Source organism: Phyllopteryx taeniolatus, chromosome 16, assembly GCF_024500385.1.
Source record: "Phyllopteryx taeniolatus isolate TA_2022b chromosome 16, UOR_Ptae_1.2, whole genome shotgun sequence".
NCBI classification, from domain to species: Eukaryota; Metazoa; Chordata; class Actinopteri; order Syngnathiformes; family Syngnathidae; genus Phyllopteryx; species Phyllopteryx taeniolatus.
The window spans coordinates 10066497-10088968 of NC_084517.1; the positions used below are offsets into that span (position 1 = coordinate 10066497).

General features: G+C 43.8%; 1 protein-coding gene across 5 annotated transcripts in view; it reads right to left on the bottom strand.

Moving 5' to 3' along the window:
* The window catches only part of LOC133465625 (trinucleotide repeat-containing gene 6B protein-like), a 28774-nt gene that overhangs the window by 2008 nt on the left and 4294 nt on the right, over nucleotides 1-22472 (bottom strand). Inside the window, exons 1-19 of one of the 5 annotated variants that reach the window (XM_061748622.1) lie at nucleotides 14994-18141; nucleotides 14624-14893; nucleotides 14471-14523; nucleotides 11533-14235; nucleotides 11273-11419; nucleotides 9535-9719; nucleotides 9347-9409; nucleotides 9005-9163; nucleotides 8681-8818; nucleotides 8115-8291; nucleotides 5838-5948; nucleotides 5468-5660; nucleotides 4736-4891; nucleotides 4388-4462; nucleotides 3975-4121; nucleotides 1272-1382; nucleotides 852-1067; nucleotides 691-761; nucleotides 194-333 (exon numbers count right to left, since the gene is read on the bottom strand). In XM_061748622.1, the coding sequence (XP_061604606.1) occupies nucleotides 194-333; nucleotides 691-761; nucleotides 852-1067; nucleotides 1272-1382; nucleotides 3975-4121; nucleotides 4388-4462; nucleotides 4736-4891; nucleotides 5468-5660; nucleotides 5838-5948; nucleotides 8115-8291; nucleotides 8681-8818; nucleotides 9005-9163; nucleotides 9347-9409; nucleotides 9535-9719; nucleotides 11273-11419; nucleotides 11533-14235; nucleotides 14471-14523; nucleotides 14624-14893; nucleotides 14994-15016 (5138 nt within the window). In that variant the 5' untranslated portion in view covers nucleotides 15017-18141. Of the gene's footprint in view, nucleotides 1-193; nucleotides 334-690; nucleotides 762-851; nucleotides 1068-1271; nucleotides 1383-1649; nucleotides 2542-3974; nucleotides 4122-4387; nucleotides 4463-4735; nucleotides 4892-5467; nucleotides 5661-5837; nucleotides 5949-8114; nucleotides 8292-8680; nucleotides 8819-9004; nucleotides 9164-9346; nucleotides 9410-9534; nucleotides 9720-11272; nucleotides 11420-11532; nucleotides 14236-14470; nucleotides 14894-14993; nucleotides 18142-21234; nucleotides 21257-22472 lie in introns of those variants that run through there. The other 4 variants (XM_061748620.1, XM_061748619.1, XM_061748621.1 and 1 more) reach the window with 4 other exon arrangements.

The window sequence follows — 22472 nt, forward strand, 5'->3', positions numbered from 1 at the left end:
TACTGTTTACCACAGTAATGCTTTTAAAGGGATTTTTTTTCGCATTCTGCAATGTTGGCTTAAGAACATATTGCAACCAGCAAATTCCAGATAAGTGTATATTACCACATATGTATTTCATTTTGTTATATGTTCTAGAGAGAATTATTTTTGGAAAGAGGGGATGTATTATTGCTGTTATAGATAAACCTACATGTGCAGTGCACCCTGGGCCTTGGCTGCCTCAAGACGGCTGCTGTAGCGAATAAGAGCGCTGCCCTGGGTAAGGCCAAGGTGAAAGGTCAACAGGGGACCATGCTGCATGCAGATCGTTTTTAGTGTGGAGCCATCAATCTATAGGGAAAGAAGAATATGGGTCTGTAAGCATGATCCAGCAGTGTAGCAATAGGAATATGAGCACAGAGGTTATCATAATCATAATAGTATGTTTTTCCCTGGATGGTGACATGGAAATATAAATTGTGAAAACCATAAATGGTTAAATGGTTTGTCCAACTTCACAACCCAATTAAAGGAAGCTTAGCCATCATTGTGCTGTTTTGTCTTGCTTGAGAATCCAGATGAATGACTGAGGTTTAAAATGTTTTGACTCAATGAGTATTAATTTATCATTCATCATCATTCAGCGCTCTTGTCAAACAGAAAATTAGTTGTTTGTATTAAATTGTCTCTTTTTTTGTCCCTCCTTACTTGCGGTGTCAGGTTGCTCAACAGCAACCAGGAACTGCCTCTCGATGCCGCACCATCAGTCCAAGCTGGGCCTACAAAAAGGACAAATGACATTCAATGGACATGACATAGTTGAAGAAAGCATTTATATTAGCTTCCAGGTCTGAGTAAAATTTCAGTACCTGGCCCAAATCTTGAGTCTTGTTTAATACCACTCGCTCCCCAGCCCCGGGCTACCCGTGGGCCTACACCTCCCCATGGAGAGGGTGTGCCCTGTTTCTGACTTGTTAAACCAGGAGGGGGGCGTGGCAGCTGTGAGCCGTTGCGATTGGCCTTCCATGACTTACTTTGTCCGATGGGCTCAGGGGGCCAACTGGACTTGTAGTCTGAGTACTTTGCTGAAGAGGAAATTGATTGGTGGGAAATAAATGGGAGAAATTAAGTTTTGACAACTCAGTAATGGGGGTAAAGAGTATTAAGTACATCTTACTTGTTTGGGATATTTAGTGCATCACTTAAAACACCAATAAAGTACAGTGGAAGCAATTTATTGGCAAAAACAACGTTTCTGACCCAATATTAGGAAGGACACAAGGATTTACCTGTACCGTGTGCTTTGCTGAGTGGGCTATCTGAGGCACTGTAGGGCCAGGCACCATGTGAAGGCAGTGAGGTGTTGAGGGCAGGATTTGGCCCTGTTAAACATTGCAAGACTATTTAGGGTTAGGTGCATTATGTGTGACAGTCATGATTCAGCCAGACACTTGTTTGACTGTCTAGATGTATATTCCTACTGACAGGGTGAATTATAATTGAGCTCATTACAGAGCGTAGCAGAGATATCTGGGCCACTGTTAAACTTTTTTTTAATGAATAATTCTCATTTTATTTCTTATCATTGAAAAGTAGAATAAACGTTTCCTCAAGCACAAACTATGAAAATCAGGTAGTTTGGTATGAAACCAAAATTAAGAACATACTGCCTCATGAATAATCCATCCATCCATCCATTTTCTGAGCCGCTTCTCCTCACTCGGGTCGCGGGCGTGCTGGAGCCTATCCCAGCTGTCATCGGGCAGGAGGCGGGGTACACCCTGAACTGGTTGCCAGCCAATCGCAGGGCACATAGAAACAAGCAACCATTCGCACTCACAGTCATGCCTACGGGCAATTTAGAGTCTCCAATTAATGCATGTTTTTGGGATGTGGGAGGAAACCGGAGTGCCCGGAGAAAACCCACGCAGGCACGGGGAGAACATGCAAACTCCACACAGGCGGGGACAGGGATTGAACCCCGCTCCTCAGAACTGTGAGGCTGACGCTCTAACCAGTCGGCCACCGTGCCGCCCTCATGAATAATATTTATGCTTATTGCTTATTTAATCCACTTCATCTGGCTCCTCTCAATGCGGAGGAACAGAGACTCTTGAGCCCCTACCGGATGACCGACCTTCTCACCGTATCTCTAAGGGACAGCCCGGACACCCTGCGGAGGAAACTCATTTTGGCCGCTTGTATCCAGAATCTTGTTCTTTCGGTCATGACCCACAGCTCGTGACCATATTTGAGGGTAAGAACATAGATTTACCAGTAAATTGAGAGCTTTGCCTTTTGGCTTAGCTGCTACTTCACCACAACGGACTGATACAAAGTCCGCATCACTGCAGACGCTGCACCGATCCACCTGATGACCTCCCATTCCATTCTTTGCTCACTCGTGAACAAGACCCTGAGATACATGAACTCTTCCTCTTGGTGCAGGATCTCATCTCCGACCTGGAGAGGGCACGCCACCCTTTTCCAACTGAGGACCATGGTCTCCGATTTGAAGGTGCTGATTCTCTCTTTTTTTGTTGTTGTTGTCCTGTTCGGCTGTAATTTCAAGCAGAAAGGAAGGAAGATCTGTATACCAACTGATTCACGCTCGGCTGCGAACCGCTTTGGTGAGAGTTGGAGATCACGGCTTGATGAAGCCAACAGAACAACATCTGCAAAACTCAGAGATGGAATACTGAGGTCACCAAACCGGACCCCCTCTATGCCTTGGCTGCGCCTAGAAATTCTGTCCATAAAAGTTATGAACAGAATCGGTGGCAAAGGGCAGCCTTGGCGGAGTCTAACACTGACTGGAAACGAATCAGACTGCCAGCAATGTGGACCAAAGTCTGACACTGGTCGTACGGGTTCGGAACCCCTTACTCCCAAAGCACCCCCACAGGACTCCCCGAGAGACATGGTCGAGCACTTTCTCCAAGTCCACAAAACACATGTAGATTGGTTGGGTGAACTCCCATGCACCCTCAAAGACCCTGTTTCAAGGGGAAGACGAAAACTACACTGCTCCTCCTGAATCATAGATGCGACTTCCCGACGGACTCTCCTTTCCAGCACTCCTGAATAGACCTTACCAGGGAGGCCGAGGAGTGTGATCCCCCAGTAGTTGGAACACACCCTTCGGTCGCCCATATTAAAAAGGGGGACCACCACCCCAGTCTGCCAATCCAGAGGCACTGTCCCTGATGTCCATGCGATGTTGCATAGGCGTGTCAACCAGGACAGCCCCACAACATCCAGAGCCTTTAGGAACTCCGGGCGAATCTCATCCACCCCTGGGGCCTTGTCACCGAGAAGGTTTATAACCACCTCGGTGACCTCTCCCCCAGAGACAAGAGAGCTCGCCTCAGAGAACCCAGACTCCGACGTCCGAGTTTTTGCCACAGCGACCACCAAAGCTGCATTCTGCTTGGCCAGCCGTACCCATCAGGTGCCTTGGGAGTCCCACAATCCAAAAAGGCCCAATAGGACTCCTTCTTCAGCTTGACGGCATCCCTTACCGCTGGTGTCAACCAACGGGTTTGGGGGTTGCCGCCACGACAGGCACCGACCACCTTACGGCCACATCAACTCAGCAATGGAGGTGCGGAACATGATCCACTCGGATTCAATGTCCCCTGCCTCCCCCGGGATATGGGTGAAGTTCTGCCAGAAGTGGGAGTTTAAACGCCTCCTGACTGGGGATTCTGCCAGACATTCCCAGCAGACCCTCACAATACATTTGGGCCTTCCAGGTCGGACCGGCATAGAACCATCTCAAGGATGATCAGAATAAATGGAGAGGACCAGAGTTAAATATGTGTGTGTCACAGCAAAGGGTACTTATGGCTGTGTGATATTTCAGTTTTTCTTTTTTAATCTGCAAAAATTTCAACAATTCAGTTTCTCTCAGTCAATATGGGGTGCTATATATATATATATATATATATATATGAACTAATTAGCTTTACGATAATAATTACTCAGCATACCGACGTTGTCTCGCAATAACTGATGGTCAGAATCATTGAGAGTTGGGGGTCCTGGGGAGCCAAGAACACTACTGGGGGTCATGTAGGGGTCCGATTCGGGGTCTCCGCTATTCTGTATTCCGTTCCAGGGCACACCAGGCTGAAATTCTATCATCATAGAACATAAACATAATATATTAATTGCTATTGCCACTCATTCAATCTGTATCAAACCTTTCCATATGTAGACAGTACTATGAAAAACAGCATAATGGTTTATTCAGTGGTGAAGCTGTACCTTTGTGTGTGTGTGTGTGTGTGTGTGTGTGTGTGAGTGGGTCATGTACAGTGTATAGAAGCCCTTAACTCAAATCACTACTGTTTTCATTCTTGTTTTACTTTTCTGTATAGCAATAAGTACCCTAAAAAATTACCTGGAGGCCAACCAGAAGTAGAAAGCTTGTTCACCATTTTACTCCCAGGGGTACGCTGCCAGTTTTCTGTGGAGCCTTGAGAGAGAATACCTGTACTGTCACAACTCAGAATCTCATACTGAAAATAAGGTGAGCCTCCACTCACTTTTAACGCACTAGTTAATGGGCATTAGGAATGGTATGCAAGAAAGAAATACAGCCTAAGACTGTGGTTTGATATGATTTTGATTTTAAACATTTTCCATTCAATATGGTTCATTAAAATATACTGTCAATGAGGGTGACTTAAGACCAGATTGAGGTTTGGAAGGTGGTAAAAATTCGGTGACAAACCATCTGCTGACCTACCATTCTTGAGAAGGATTGAGTCAGGGGGAGATGGAGCTGGGGAATGTCCCTCCATCATCCATTTGAAGCGTGACTGCTGTCCTCCTATGTCCTTCACCCCCCCCATTATGGGAGTGCCAAGTTCCAGTCCCGAGAGGTTACTACCAGGGGCAAAACCTGACAAAATGGAGAACTTAAACATGTTCAGGCCAAACTCTAGTACTATCCAGGATAACTATAGAAGCATGTTTACCACACAAAAGGTCTACAACAAGAGTATGGTCATTGTCTAACAGTCACATTGATCCAAGTTCATTATCCTATTATATTCAATACTAAACAGGTGCATGTCTGCAATGTTACAGTAAAGCTCAAGACATTACCTAGTAATTGTAAAGCTTATTGTATGTATGTATATATGTTTTGTGCTGGGAAAAAATATGTTGACAAAGTTTCTACACTTCCTTAAAAACACTGCACATTTAATACATACATCTCAACCAACCAAATTAAATACTACTACTACGTACATCCATCCATCCAGCCTTCTTCTACCGGTTATCCTCATGGGAGTCGTGCTCCCACACAATCACACGAAGAACATGCAAACTCCACACACGGAGGGCGGAGCCTGGATTAGAACTCCCAACCTCAGAAATATGATGTAGATGTGCACCACTCATCCACTGTGGCACCTAATACTACATCTACTAAATTAAATACAACAACAAATATTTTGCCTGTTGCACTCACCAGAGTACATCCCTTGCATTTTGGAATGCGGGTCTGATACGGGCCCTCCCACTCCAGGAGGTGGATAAGAGTCAAGTATGTGCTGTTTAGACAGACTTCCTCCAAGGTGAGAGGGGGATAATTTCAAGCTCCCTGCTGCTGCTCCACCATGATTAAGTCGTTGTTGCTGGAGAACTGCCACAATCCTTGCCAGCTGAGAATCAGGCAAAATCAATCACTATCAGAATAAATGCTGAATTAAAAAAGATCATTTATAATATGGATAGTAATAGTTAATGCTCTGCTAATGAATTAAAATGTAACAAAACTGTATTGAGATGAGGACATTGTTGCTGCAGTTTCAGTGGTAAATGTACAGTATAATGCTAACCTGCTGTGGATCTGGCTGCTGTCTGAGTGGCTGTGGCTGAGGGAACTTTCGCTGGTTTTGCAGAAGCTGTTGCTGCTGCTGTTGCTGTTGTTGTAGCAAGAGTTGACAAGCCTGTGGGTTTGCAGGCAGATAAAGTGAGATGGTGGTCAAGAAACTGGCAGGAATAATGATGCTGGGGCACACATTAAGTAGATAGGTAGGTAGGTAGGGATCTACAGTGCGGTAAAAATGTATTGGCCCTCTTCTCACACTCTTATTTTTTGCATAGTTTCCCCACATTAATATTTAAGACAGGGGTGTCAAACTCATTTTTGTCGCAAGCCACAGTAGTTACGGTTTCCCTCAGAGGGCTGTTATGACTGTGAAACCTTAAAAATCTTTAATCACCTCATCATTTTTTTTGTCCTGTTCAGCTGTAACAGCCTAACAGCCGAATCACCTCATCATATTATTACACCCGAAATGTATAAATTAGTTTTGGAATCAGAACTCAAGGGTAATGGGTTTTTGAACTGTTTTTCATATTTGGTAACACAAAAATGCTTGCAATATCTCAATGTTATTTACGAAATATGACAATTTGAAATCTTGGTACAGATTGTAACAAGAATCATGGAAGTTGACGTGATTTGCCTTCGTGGGCCACATAAAATCATGTGGCGGGCTGGATCTGGCCCCCGGGCCTTGAGTTTGACACGTGATTTAAGATGATCTGTAAACATCAGACAAAGATAACCCAAGTAAACATAAAATGCAGTTTTTAAGTGGTGATTATATTTATGAAAGGAAAAAAAATATATTCAAAGCCCCCCTGGCTCTGTGTGAAAAAGTAATGGCCCCCTAAACCTATAACTGTTTGAGCCACCTTCAGCTGAAACGACTGAAATTAAGTATTATATTTTCTACAATGGACTTTCTCGTAAATAGCAGAATTCATAGCTCCATCAATCAGAGCAAGTCGTCCAGGTCCTGAAGGAGCTACACTACCACCACCATATTAAACTGTTGGTATCATGTTCTTTTTCTGAAATAATGCGTTACATTTACATCAGATGTAGAGATTTTACATCTTACAAAAAGTTCAGCTTTCATCTAGTCATTCCTTAAACTATTTTCCCATAAATCTTGTGAATCACTCAGATATTAAGATGACCTTTTAAATTCTTTTTGGTAAGCAGCAGTTTTCGCCTTGGAACTCTGCCATGGATGCAATTTTTGCCCAGTCTTTTCCTTATTGCTGAATCATAAACACTGACCTTAACTGAGGCAAGGGAGGCATGCAGTTCTTTAAATGTTATACTGGGTTCCTTTGTGACCTCCTGGATGAGTCATCACTGTGCTCTTGGGGTCATTTTTGTAGGCAGGCCAGTCCTGGAAGAGAACCTCCCCACGCTTCAATGTTTTCTCCATTTGAGGATAATGGCTCTCACTGTGGTTTGCTGGAATCCTAAAGCTTTGAAAATGGCTTTGTAACCCCTTTCCAGACTGATAGATATCAATTACTTTATTTCTCATCTTTTCTTGAATTTATTTTGCTCGTGGCCTTATGTTGCAGCTTTTTGAGATCTTTTGGCCGACTTCATTTTGTCAAACAGGTTCTATTTAAGTGACTTCAAGATTGAACAGGTCTGGAGGTAATCAGGCTTGGATGTATACATTGAAAATTAACCCAAAAAAGTGATTAGCCACAGTTAAGACATGATTTAAAAATATTTGTGTGTGTGGGGGGGAGGGGGGGGGGGGGGGGGGGGGGCATTACTTTATCACAGAGGGCAAGGTAGCAGTTTTTTCCCCGCTTAATATATAAAATCACCATTTAAAAAAAGCATTTTGTGTTTACTTGGGTTATCTTTGTCTGATATTTACATTTGTTTGATGATCTTAAACAAAGTGGGGGAAATTATGGAAAAATATAAGAACTTGAGAAGGGGGCCAATACTTTTTCACAGCACGGTACGTATTTCTGAAATTTTACATTGCTAACGGGTACAATCAACTTTTTACTTTTTGTGCGCACAACGTACAGATTTTATTAACTTTTTTTTAATCACCCTCAAAATGGATATAATATTTAATTTTAAAGAGGCACTTATCCACAACACAATGAAAACTATGTTTACGCAATGTAATAAACCTCAATCACAATTGAGGCTTCTAACTTGGGGTGGGAGAAATAATAAATTCTTAGATGAAAATAAAGAGAATCATTCTTCCCTTGGTGGGACACAATAAGGCAAAATTAAAATTCCAAATTAAATTTAAAATGTAGTCATGTACCAGATGGAACTGCTGCACATGGGGGTTGCTAAGCACGGCTAATTGTTGTGGGGAAATTTGAGGAGGGAACACTCCTCCACCAACACCCCCAGCCCCACCAACAGAACTAACACCTCCTACTCCTCCGACCACACTGCCACCAGGAGACAGCATCTGCTTCAGCATAGGACCCGGGACCTGTATATCACAGGAGAGGCGAAAAGAGACTTGGAGAAATCACAAAGCTTCTTTTTGAAACTGAATTGAAACACAGGTGACAACAAAAACGATAATCAATGGTGGGACTCCATTACACAATGTGTAATCGTCAGTATTAAGAAGACTTAAAATTTTTTTTTTTTTTTTATGTTTTTCAGACACAAATTCATATCCAATAAACTGATAATAGCCTAGTGGTTTCCTAATTTTTTTAAATATGAAACTTGTCACAGCAAAATTTATCCACTCCTCTCTGCTTCCTTTCCGCTGTTACTCTCACTCGCTGCCTTCAAATGTCTATGCAGTGGCCAATAGTATGCCAATCACGCAAGAATAACTAATAACTAACAAGATCAGACATGCAGGACCTGAGCAGACAGGAATGGATGAGGCACTTGAGCACGAAGCCCCTGAGAGGGATTCATAGAATGCAAGCTAGGTTGGTGTATCCCTCGGGGCTGTTGCATCCCTCCACCACTGCCAACATACATGCCATGGCTACCCATCTGTGGGAAGAGTGTAATGAAAACCATAGATTAAGAGGTGATGCTTTCATCTCATTATTGTGGTTTTTACACCCAAAGTCTACCGATTCAAATAATAATTATGTCAAACCACAAGTTCAACAGTAAAAGACAGGTCAACCCTGCTGACCTGACATGAATATTGGTCTATCAAACAGGTGTTCATACTTTTTCACTGTAGGTGGTCATGTCAACAGAACCCATGTCTTTAGAATTAGACATGCGGTAACCTCCTCCACCTCTTCCTCCTCTCCGCATGTCCCCATTGTAGTCAACCATCCCTCTTTTGTCCCCTTCCATCTTCTTATCTATGCTGGGGTCCTCACCCTTAGAATAAGGAATGCAACAACTATGAAAGCTACTTTACATAGGGACACACTCATAAAATTAGGGTGGGGGTATTGTTAATGCTTCAATGACACATTTGTCACTTTTTGTGAGGTTTTTTTTCCAGTTGCATTATGAAAACATCAAGAAAAAAATATTTATTATTTAGGATGAAAACATTACCAGAGGACCCATGTTTGAAAACTGGCGTGACATTGGATTTAGCCAGCTGTCTCCACTGCCACCCTTTGGGAAGAAATTCAAACATTATTGTCAGCCATGTAATGCAACGTGATAGTCAATACATCAATATCTGCTCAATTTGTAATATTAGGAGAAGCCATCTACTTGCAAGCTCTAATTTTACTAGCCTTCACGTTGCCTCTCCTTCCTCCATGATTCCAGCCTCCAGAGTTAAATGAGGAATTACTTCCTTGGGAGCCGGTGCTATTCCAGATCCCTACCACACTATCATCTTCCTCTTCCCAGCTGGGATGACGGGAGGCTGCTACTGAGCCCTCTCCCTTTGCTCCCCAAGTGTCCATTGACTTGGTACCTTCGGTAAAACAAAACTAACAGTTACCATGCTCCTGTGTATAACAAACCTTAAAACACTGTAAATTGTCTGGGCCTATTGTATGGCACATTCCTATCATAATTAAAGGGCAAAGAATGACATTACCATGAATGTTATGGAGGGATCTACTAAGGAGCAGAAGTCAAATATTAGCAGTGCCCGTAACATACATCACCAAAGCAGGTGTGTAAAATTGTGTATATTATATAAGGGTTATCAAAAAAAGGCCTCAGAAGCTTTCGATTTGTAAAAAATGCGTAAAAAAACATTTTATAAACTAAATGTGCTAAGCTATATACTGTTTTTCAATCAAAGATTGAAAAGTAACTAGGCTTTACACGATCAGGATATTTGGGGCCGATCACCGAGTTTAAAAAAACGATAACCGATCACAAGATGGAGGAATGTGTCTATTTAAATGATCTGTTCATTTACTGTATATACTTGTGTACTTAATTGTGCAAAAAAAAATATTTATAATAAATAATGTATCTTTGTTCCTCTATTTATGCCAGTGAGGCATAGTGACAGACAGAAGAAATTAATGGTCTTCTATTAGATGGCAGGAAGTAAATACAGTAATTAATGTATCCACGTTTTGTGACATTTTTGTTTGTTGGTGTGCTGTGAGATTTTTCAATTGTAAAATATGTGCCTTGGCTCCATAAAGGTTGGAAATCACTGCTCTAGTCAGATCGTGTATTCTAATCAGTCAGGTCAAACCAACATTACATCATGACAGAAATAATGGGTGCTAACTTACTGTAATTAAATTAGTTTTAATTAAATTACTTCACTCACACCGAAACTTTAGAGCATGATTCGACAGAACGGCGGCATGTTGACGTACAACCGTTTGTGCTACCACTAGCTTGCTAGGCTACATAACGTTTTGTTGCCTGCTTGCGAGCCGTATCGTATTAAAAGTCTTAAACGATTGTCCTTTCCCGTCCTGAGCACCGGGGACCACAAACACACGTTTTTCCCCATTTTGTCCTTAGAATACAGTCGGCGTGATCCACTCGTCGTCGCCACGGTAACGAGTGTATCCGGTCGCATTTGAGTTGACAAGATAAAGCCCAATGATGGTAAAAACCGGGATGCGGTGGTATCGGAATACAATATTTTTTTGCAGTAGTCTGACAGTGCAATCGTGAAAGAGCAATTTTGTCTTGTAGTCTGATCCGGGCATTACGTGTTGGCTGTCTCAGATGTGTTGTCTGTTCCACACCGCCGACGTGTTTTTTTTTTTTTTTTTTTTTTTTTCAATAACTTTATTAGCCGTCAGATATTTCCAATACTATGTCAAAAGACACGTGACAAGGCTAAAAAGAAACTAGCTTTTGGATTCCAATATACTTTGCACGATGGCAACGCGGAGTAAATGACATCATTGATCAGATCGGCGAATTATGACATTTAAGCCGGTCAGCCGACCAGCCTAAAATGCTAAATATCGGCCGATACCGATCAGCCTGATAAAATCGGTGTAAAGTCTAAAAGTAACCATTAATGAATCATCTTTCACTTACTTTTACTAGGCTTGGGTGACAGGCTGCCCCACCCAGATATTTTAGGATCATCTGAGTCACCCCATCCTGATGCCACATCTGAAGTCTGGTTCCAAGCTCCTGACCCATTGTCAACAGATTGTGTAACCCCTCCCCACATACCTGGACCTACAGATTTATGAAAATGAACATTTAAATTTACAGTGATTAGCGAGTCAAATATTACAATACACAAAACAACAGGTGAAACACAAATCTGCAGTAGCAAAAATGATGCTTACCAACTGCTGCATTTCCAGAGTTAGCATCCCTGTGTTGCAAGCCCTGTTGTCGTCTCGGCTGCTGCATTGACAGTGCTGGGGCCTGCTGACTGTGGCTTTCGCTAGATGGAGCTCTATTTTTGTCCCACAAGTTCACATTTTTGCCATTGTAGTTGGTGGGATCCCCCCAGGCTGAAGTCCCATCGTCAATTTCCATTTTGCGACTGATGGACTGAGGTAAGTGCTCATCCCACCCACTCGGTTCCACAGAGTCATCCCCAGAAATTTGGGGAATTGGGCCAGATATCAAGCCCGAACTTTGGTTCTGATTCTTGGATGGTGGACTCCCACTTACAGCATTCGGCCGGCTGTCCCAAACTCCTTGTGGGGTTCTTCCTGGTGGGGGGTGTCCCTGTGATTGGTGCTGCTGATTTGGGGTGTTCTTTGTGGCCACCTGGTTGTTGGATGTCGGTGCTGCTGCGTGGTGCTTGGATCTCTCCCAGTCGTGGTGGGACTTACCCACATCTCCACCTCCCCATCCTCTCCGCTGAGATGGATCTTCATCCGGGTGACCCCAAGAGGATCCTTCGTCAGAGCTGCTTGCACCTCTGATACGCTCATCTCCCCACCCACCTCCAGGTTTGGAATCTCTCTGGACCCAGTCTCTCCATCCACCTACCTTCCCACTTTCAGTTCCCTTCCAGCCACCTGTCCCTTTATCTTCTGGGCCAACAGGCCACCCACTGCTCTGTTCTCCTTTGTCCCTCCAGTTCCCTCCTCTGTGGTCCCCCCATTGGTGTTCTTCAGCCCATCCTTTGCCCTGGTTGTCAGGTGGAGGATCACCCCAACTTCGAGCTGTGTTTCCTTGACTGCACTCCATATCCGGGATTCTTGGCTTCTGTATAATGCCATCAGACATGTGAGAATCACAAGTAACATGTGAAGCACCGCCATCCCATGAGTCATTCACTGAAGTAGAGCCAGATTTCATGCTGTCAGCGTGTCTGCTGGCACACTCGTCATTAGTATTTACCCTTGAATTAGAGAGGTACCCAGAACTGCGACTACTAGTGTTCATTATTCCTGATGAGAATGTGGAAGATGATGAAACTTTTTCATTTCTGTTTCCTACTCGTTTGGTGGTGTTCAGATCCCAGGCCACATTCTGACGAATCTGGGTCTGCCCCCAACCCGTGTTGGAAAGAACCCTGGGATCTAAGTCAGATCGATTGAGCATGCCAAGTAAGGCCACTTCAGCACTGGAGGTCTGGTTGGAGAGCGAGGGTACAACCTGGGCTCCATCGCTTTTTTGCCCATGACCACTCCCTTCTCCACCATTTTCTGTTCTACCTCCACTTGAGGAGTCTGGTCCTTTAACTCCAGTGCCTTGGCCTTGTTGTTCTGCCACATATCCACTTTCTATCCCTTTCTGATTGTCCCAGGCATTTTCCAAATTTGCAAACTTTGGTGGCCCAGAGTCTGCCAAAGCACTTCCACTGCCATCTTGACAGGCTCCACCCCTACTGTTGTTGCTCCCACACCCTCCTGTTAGACTTTCTAAAGCTGAGTTACTTGAACTTACACTTTTGTCTGTGTCTCCACACTCTACTTCTGAGCTCCTGTCTTTCCACACTCCCTGAGAATCCTTTTGGATATTTCCACCAGCATCATCCATTCCTCTTCCCCACCCTGTATTGTCACCCTGGTTACCAAAGCCCCGCAGAGTCCCTTCCTGTCCATGGGCGCCAGTCTTCCCTCCTCCCCATTGATCTTCCTGTGAAGCACCTGTTGCGGGAGCAGAGGGCACTGCAGTCAAGGATTTCCAAGACGAAGAGACAGCAGAAGAGGAAGACAAAGGACTAGATTTATTCACAGTCCCTTTTCGTTCGGTGTCAGACTCAGTTTCTCTCTTGTCACCATCTTCTTGATTTGGTCCTGGTCCTGGTCCCACTCCCTGTGCTCCTTCACCTGAACCCAGATCTCTCGCTGGGTTTCCCAAGGGATGTTGTTCTGTACTCGTGTTTAATTCAGCCATCTCAGTGTGCTCATGAGTGAGAGAAGTGGTGCTGACACGAAGTGAGGACAAATGTAGAGAATTAGTTGAAGTCGATGTCTTCTCCTGCACTAGGGCTGGCCAGGCAGACGGATTCACATTGGGGTTTAAAATGGCACCAGGGAGACTAGCGTTGCCATCTGCAGGACTCTCTTGAGGTCCAGGAAGCTGGTGGGAGACTTTGGAATTATAAAATGCTGCTGATCCCAATCCTGCCTCCCCCCGACAGGAAGTGGAGGAGCTCCATATGACACCACCTGTCTGAACACATTCATTTTGTGATGAAAAAGCAGAAAGAGGAGACGAACAAGGCCGGGAGGGATTGTCCACTTTCCCTGCTCCTCCTCCTTCAACTGTTCCTCCTCTCTGCTGGAGGTTTTTCTCACGGCATGAGGCACTACTGATTTTGTTACCAGGGCACTCCTGCACCCCTCCTCCAGATCCATCAGAACTTAATTTGGCTGTGCCTAGGATGCTAGGCCAGCTGTCCAGATCAGTCTCATCCACAATGATCTTGTCACAACCCTGAGAGGAAGACAGGCTGGCAGATCCTGCCCTCCATGTGGAATTTGCATAAGTTGAATTGGTAGAAGATGAAGCCGACGACAGAGAAGTGACACATAAAGAGGATGTGTTGGGTGGTGAAGTAGAGTATGAACCCAAGTTTGAATCTAGATGAAATAGACAAATGTACCAACAAGCATTTAGCAGAGGTTAGTATTAGTAAATGTCATTTCCCACAGTGTTTAACTTTAGTTGTGATTAAGCATCATGTCAAAGGCTTCATTGATATTGTTTAGGAAAACTGTAATTAAAGAAAGTTTTAAGGGACAAAATTCATGTTAGTGGCCCATGGCCATCAGTGGGCTGCATATTCAAATTGTTATTCTTTTCTATTTAACCTACCTGTGTCTGTGTTTGCATTGGAGTTTTCTGATTCTTGTGAAGAAAGAGGTGGTGTAGCACCCCAGGCACTACCTACCCCAACCCCACCAGTGCTCTCATCTGCCCCACCTCCCCCGAGCAGCATGGAGGACAGTGGAGGCTGCCCCCTCTTCAGTAGCACTTTGTGGTCCTGCTGGCAACGGAATCTCGGCGGAACCTCTCTGGACATGTATCGCTGCTGCTGGGAACTTTGGTTTCCAGAAAGGGAGGAGGGCTGTCCGTTGGCCACAGCAGTGCGCTGCTTTGCATTGTTCCCGCCACCAGGAGGAACTGGTGCAGAAAGCCCAGTGGCAGTAGGACTTGGGGACGAGGGGGCAACAGGGCCAGGGCTGGGGGAGACTGAGGCTGGGGTGGTGGGTTGCTGGGATTGCTGGGATTCTGGCACTGGAAAAATAAAGAGTACCTGGGGTCAAAAGTGGCAACATTGATAAATCACTCCTTTTGCAGTATAAATGGGCGTCATGCTTTTGAAAATATTCAGCACCATTGACTCTGATAGCCTTCCATTGGACGCCTTTCTTGTCATATGGAAACGGGAAATAAACATGTGAGTCGCTTTTTTTTAAAAATAGCAGTTAGATCAGAAAATTTGCTTATACAGGGTGGGTCAAAAGTCTCAAAAGTTGCCTTTGAAATACTGTCTTAGAATTATGGTTTGGATAAATACCTAGATCTCCTAACAGTTGATCGTAATTAGATGAAAAATTAACAGGCTTAAGTATAGCTACCAAATCCTAACTTGGCAACACTAAAGGGCTTTTCATACTGCACTTGCTCAATGTGAAACACCCCTGTGTAAAAGCGCAACAATGACGGCAATGGGGGTGTGGCCATCCCATATTTGAAAATGGTGAAGTAACGACCTCGAAGGAAGTCGGGAGGCGTTCCCCGCTGAGTGGACCGCAACTCGGTTTCCAACTCATTGTTGGAAAACAATTCCCCAAATTGTTGGAAAACAATTCCCCAAATTTGCCTGTTTTAAGGAGGAGGTGGTGACACATCAGCAAAAAAAGTGGAATGGGAATATCCCATATTAATTTCATGGGAGCAACTCAAGGAGTTTAAACTTGTTCGTGACTTTTCTAGTTCCAGGAATAGCGCTTCAAGGTGTATTCCCCGCTGAAAAAGGAGCTTTGAAATGGAGTTTGAAAGCCTCCCGCAGAGATGTCTCGGTATATAATTTTTCTACTGGCCCAAAGCTCGGGATAGCGGCACACCGAATTATAATGTCTTCCTCCATTTCCCCCTTGCTGTTTACAGTACAAGTCCGCCAAAATAGCACTCAGAAATCAGTCCTCCAGCCCCACTCCCACTGAATAAGCTTATTGATGTCACCGTGTCAACCCTCCCGAATAGAATTTTTTTCTATCCAATGACGCGACGCTCGGCATCAATTCAAAATATGCAGAGGCTCCTCAGCGCACGCACGCACACTCGCGCACACACACGCACACACACACACACAATGAATGGGAAAGTCCAGGGCATCAGACGCTTTGCTAAGTGCAGTGTGAAAAGGCCTTAACTGTAGTTTTGTAAAATAACTCTTCTCTTCGCAGCCATGTTGTTGTGAATCATCAGTACGTCAACGGGGATGCGATTTGAACCAGCCGCAAAATTAAAAAATAAAATTGTCCTGCCAGATAAATTTAATCGATAATTTCCTAATCACCGAGCTGTCATGGGTAGCACAGATAATAGTACAGTGGGGCAAAAAAGTATTTAGTCAACCACCAATTGCCCAAGTTCTCCCACTTAAAAAGATGAGAGGCCTGTAATTTTCATCATAGATGTATACCTCACATATGAGGTATACACAGTAGGTACGGAAAGTACTCAGACCCCCTTAAATCTTTCACTCTTTTTTGTATTGCAGCCATTTGCTAAAATCATTTAAGTTCATTTTTGTCCACATTAATGTACACACAGCACCCCATATTGACAGAAAAAAACGAAATTGTTGAAATTTCTGCAGATTTATTAAAGAAAAACTGAAATATCACACAGCCATAAGTACTCAGACCCTTTGCTCAGTATTTAGGAGAAGAGCTAATACAGGCATGAGTCTTTTTGGGAATGATGCAACAAGTTTTTCACATCTGGATTTGGGGATCATCTGCCTTTCCTCCTTGCAGATCCTTACAGTTCTGTCAGGTTGGATGGTGAACGTTGGTGGGCAGCCATTTTCAGGTCTTTCTAGAGATGCTCAATTGGGTTTAAGTCAGGGTTCTGGCTGGGCCATTCAAAAACATTCATGGAGTTGTTCTGAAGCCACTCCTTCATTATTTTAGCTGTGTGCTTAGGGTCATTGTCTTGTTGGAAGGTAAACCTCCGGCCCAGTCTGAGGTTGTGAGCACTCTGGAGAAGGTTTTCGTCCAGTATATCCCTGTACTTGGCCGCATTCATCTTTTCTTTGATTGCAACCAGTCTCCCTGTCCCTGCAGCTGAAAAACACCCCCACAGCATGATGCTGCCACCACCATGCTTCACTGATGGTACTGTATTGGACAGGTGATGAGCAGTGTCTGTTTTTCTCCACACATGCCACTTAGAATTAAGGCCAACAATTTCTCTCTTTGTCTCATCAGACCAGAGAATCTTATTCCTCACCATCTTGGAGTCCTTCAGGTGTATTTAGCAAACTCCATGCGGGCTTTCATGTGTCTTGCACTGAGGAGAGGCTTCCGTCGGGCCATTCTGCTATACAGCCCCGACTGGTGGAGGGCTGCAGTGATGGTTGACTTTCTAGAACTTTCTCCCATCTCCTGACTGCATCTCCGGAGCTCAGCCACAGTGATCTTTGGGTTCTTCTTTACCTCGCTCACCAAGGCTCTTCTCCCCCGATTGATCCGTTTGGCCAGCTCTAGGAAGGGTTCTGATCATCCCAAACGTCTTCCATTTCAGGATTATGGCGGCCACTGTGCTCTTAGGAACCTTAAGGGCAGCAGAATTTTTTTTTGTAACCTTGGCCAGATCTGTGCCTTGCCACAATTCTGTCTCTGAGCTCTTCAGGCAGTTCCTTTGACCTCATGATTCTCATTTGCTCTGACATGCACTGTGAGCTGTAAGGTCTTATATAGACAGGTGTGTGGCTTTCCTTATCAAGTCCAATCAGTATAATCAAACACAGCTGGACTCCATTGAAGATGTAGAACCATCTCAAGGATGATCAGAAGAAATGGACAGCACCCAAGTTAAATACGAGTGTCACAGCAAAGGGTCTGAATACTAAAGGCTGTGTGATATTTCAGTTTTTCATAAATCAGCTTTTTGCCTTGATTTCAACAATTAAGATTTTTCTGTAAATACGGGGGGCTGTGTGTACATTAATTTGAGAAAAAAAATTAACTTAAATGATTTTAACAAATGGCTGCAATATAACAAAGAGTTAAAAATTTAAGGGGTCTGAAAACTTTCCGTACCCACTGTATATATATGCACACCAAGATGACGCCTACCCGTGTGTACGCCTCGGTTACGCACTCTCTAGTATTGTTCATGTTTTTGTGTTTTTCGTTCGTCTTTGGAAACACTACGCGACACACTTACACAAGAGGAGACTTGCTAAACATCAAGGAGTTTACCCCGGACTTTCTTTCACCAACTTTCGCAAATCCGTTCAGTGTCCCACCACCACCCCTTACCCCCCAAACGACGATCCCCCCAAGCTGAGAACAATAGTAGACTAGCCAACGACTTGAACACGTTCTACTGCAGATTTGAAAAGGACATTTTCACACCCCACACCCACCCAACCGCACCACCGACCACAATCACACCTCTGACTTCTGCGTTGACCATCCACGAACAGGATGTGAGACGCATCTTCAAACAACAAAAGATTAACAAAGCGGCAGGCCCAGACCTTGTGTCCCCATCCTGCCTCAAAGTCTGCACGGACCAGCTCGCTCCAGTCTTCACACATATCTTCAATAGATCTCCGGAACTGTGCAAAGTACCATCCTGTTTCAAACGCTCAACCATCATCACAGTCCTCAAGAAACCTGCAATCTCGGGTCTGAATGACTACAGGTCTGTCGCCTTGACATCTGTGGTCATGAGGTCCTTTGAACGCCTCGTGCTGGACCACCTCAAGAGCGTCACAGGTCCCCTGCTGGACCCCCTGCAGTTTGCCTACCGAGCAAACAGGTCTGCGGATGATGCAGTCAACATGGGACTCCACTTCATCCTAGAACACCTCGCGAGGGGACCTACGCGAGGATCCTGTTCGAGGACTTCAGCTCTGCGTTCAACACAATCATACCCGAACTCCTCTCCTCCAAGCTTCGACAGCTCAGCATCTCACCTGCCATCTGCCAGTGGATTTACAGCTTCCTGATGGGCAGGACACAGCAGGTGAGGCCACCTCATCCACACGCAGTATCAGCACTGAGGCGCCCCAAGGTTGTGTGCTCTCTCCGCTGCTCTTCTTTCTCTACACGAACTACACCTCAACGCTCCCTGCTGTCAAACTCCTGAAGTTTGCGGATGACACCACAGTCATCGGCCTCATCAAAGACGGTGACGAGTCTGCGTATCGACAGGAAGTGGAGCGGCCGGAGCTGTGGTGCAGCTGACACAACCTGGAGCTGAACATGCTCAAGACTGTAGAGATGATTGTGGACTTCAGGAGGCATACTTCGCCACAGCTGCCTCTCACGCTGTCCAGCTGCCTTGTGTCAACTGTCGAGACCTTCAAGTTCCTGGGAATTACAGTCTCTCAGGACAAGAAGTGGGCGATAAAGATCAACTCCATCCTCAAAAAGGCCCAGCAGAGGATGTACTTCCTGCGGCTTCTGAGGAAGGAGCTGTTGAGGCAGTTCTACACAGCGGCCATCGAACCAGTCCTGTGTTCTTCCATCACAATCTGGTTTGGAGCTGCTACAAAAAAGGACAAACTCCGACCGCAACAGACAATCAAAACTGCTGAAAAGATTGTCGGTACCACCCTACCCACACTTGAGGACTTGCACCCTGCCAGAACTAAGACAAGAGCGTACAAAATCCTCTTGAACCCTCCACATCCTGGTCACCAGCTCTTCCAGCTCCTTCCCTCAGGTAGGCGCTAACGAACAACGCAAACTAAAACTAGCAGACATTCCAACAGCTTCTTCCCTCTTGCCATCAACTTCTTAAACAGCTAACTTACAATTTCATTGCAACAGGCTGACAATTTTTTGTCTTGAGTTTGTTGTCACATTTCTGTCGGGCCAATTATACATTACTCGTGCACTCACTGTAGTTGTCTTGCCACGCTGCACTATTTGCATATCTGTTGTTGACCAATACTGGCCACTCATGGCAGAGTAGCATCTGCACCACTTGCACACTGACTGAGGAGTATCTGCAACATTTGCACAATCGACATTGTCCCAGATTATCGCACTAAAAGTCACTTTAAAATGCATACATTCCTTGAAGTCTCGGCGCCCTTTGCACAATGGTCATTGCACCGGACTATTGCTATATTAGTCATTCAAACTGCTCTAATTGCTAGAGGACTCTGCATCCTTTTGCACAATTGTCAAAAAAAATACAAAAATAAAATAAAATTATTCCCACATTACCAGATTACTAGCAACCTTTTATTGCTCAGAGACTCTTTTTCTCTTTATGTCTCAAAAGTATTCGCTGTCAATTGACTGTCTGTTGTCGTACTAGAGCGGCTCCAACTACCGGAGACAAATTCCCTGTTTTTTTTATGTTTTTTTTTATACATACTTGGCAAAATAAAGATGATTCTGATGAGACACAAAATGAGAAAGAGAAAAAAATAATAATCCAGAAAACCACATTGTCTGATTTTTAAAGAATTTATAAGCAAATTATGGTGGAAAATAAGTATTTGGTCACCTACAAACAAGCAAGATATCTGGCTCTCACAGCCCTGTAGCTTCTTCTTTAAGAGGCTCCTCTGTACTCCACTCGTTACCTGTATTAATGGCACGTTTAAACTTATCATCACTATAAAATACACCTGTCCATAACCTCAAACAGTCACACTCCAAACTCCACTATGGCCAAGACCAAAGAGCTGTTAAAGGACACCAGAAACAAAATTGTAGACCTGTACCAGGCTGGGAAGACTGAATCTGCAATAGGTAAGCATTTCAGCATGACTATGATCCCGAACTCACCGCACAGGCAACGAAGGCGTAGCTTTGTAAGAAGCATTGCAAGATCCTGGAGTGACCTAGCCAGTCTCCAGATCTCAACCCCATAGAAAATCTTTGGAGGGAGGTTAAAGTCTGTGTTGCCTAGCGACAGCCCCAAAACATCACTGCTCTAGAGATCTCCATGGAGGAATGGGCCAAAATACCAGCAACAGTGTGTGAAAATCTTGTGAAGACTTAGAGAAAACGTTTGACCTCTGTCATTGCCAACAAAGGGTATATAACAAAGTATTGAGATGAACTTTTGTTATTGACCAAATACTTATTTTCCACCATAATTTGCTAATAAATTATTTCAAAATCAGACAATGTGATTTTCTTTTCTCATTTTGTCTCTCATAGGTGAGGAATACCTATGATGAAAATTACAGGCCTCTTTCATCTTTTTAAGTGGGAGAACTTGCACAATTGGCGGCTGACCAAATACTTTTTTCCCCCACTGTATATTTTGCAGCAAGAAATATACGCTACAACAAAATTATGGAACGCAACAATGACAGTGTTTAATATAAAAAAATAATAAAAAAAAAACATTAAAAAGGCTATATTTACCTTTGACGTTCTGCTCTGGGACCTAAAATGCCCCCGCAAAAAAATTGGTTGGATGTCAATCAAGTGTGCAACTTTCCAACTGATCACTAAAGACAATATAAAAATGTGTGTACAGTGGATGTAAAAAGTCGACTGACCTGTGTTCAAAATATCAGTTTTTGTGTTAAATAAAAAATTTGATCAATATACTGTATTTTTCGGACTATAAGTCACAGTTTTTTTCATAGTTTGGCCGGGGGTGCGACTTATACTCCAGAGCGATTTATATGTGAAATTATTAACACATTATTATATAATTTCACGTTATTTTCTCACTGACAACCGCAAGAGGGCGCTCTAGACCTGTGTATCTGTACCTGCAACTGACAATGAGTCTGACGAAAGCGACGTAGAAGAGGAAGCGGCGCCATCGTCTACCTCCGGAGTTGGCGGAGTTGTTTAGAAGTGACACCGAGGATGAAGATTTCATTGGATTTAGTGATTTGGAGTGACACTGATGGTTTGGAAAACTTGTTAGCATGTTCTGTATGCTATAGTTATCTGCATAACTGTTAATATGTTACGTTAACATACCAGGCACGTTCTCAGTTCGTTGTTTATGTGTCATGTAACGTTAGCTGAATGTGTTATGTTAGCATACCGTACACCTATTCAGCCTGTTGTTCTCTATTCTATTTTTATTTTACATTGCCTTTCAAGATGAAATGTCTGTTCTTGGTGTTGGATTTTATCAAATAAATTTCCCCCCCAAAATGCGACTTATACTCCAATGCGACTTATATATGTTTTTTCCTTCTTTATTAGGGATTTTTTGGCTGGTGCGACTTTTACTCCGGAGCGACTTATAGTCCGGAAAATACGGTAAATCATTCTAAAACTTTTTCCATTATTAATGTGACCGATAACCTGTGCAACTCAATTGAAAAAAAAAACCAAAAAAAAATCTGAAATGTTTTAGAGAGGGAAGGTAAACCTTAAAATGAGATAATGTGGTTGCACAAGTGTGCACAACTCTCTTAAAACTGGGAATGTAACTGTTCAGAATTTCCACATTTAAATTCATGTTAAATGGGAATCAGCATACTGTACAACTGCCACCTTATAGTGCCTCTGATTAACCCCAAATAAAATTGATATGTTCTAGTCGGCTTTTCCTGACATTTTGCTGTCTAGAAGAAGCCTGAATGTTTTATGCTAACACTGACTGCTATTTCAAACTGTTGATAATTCTTTCCACC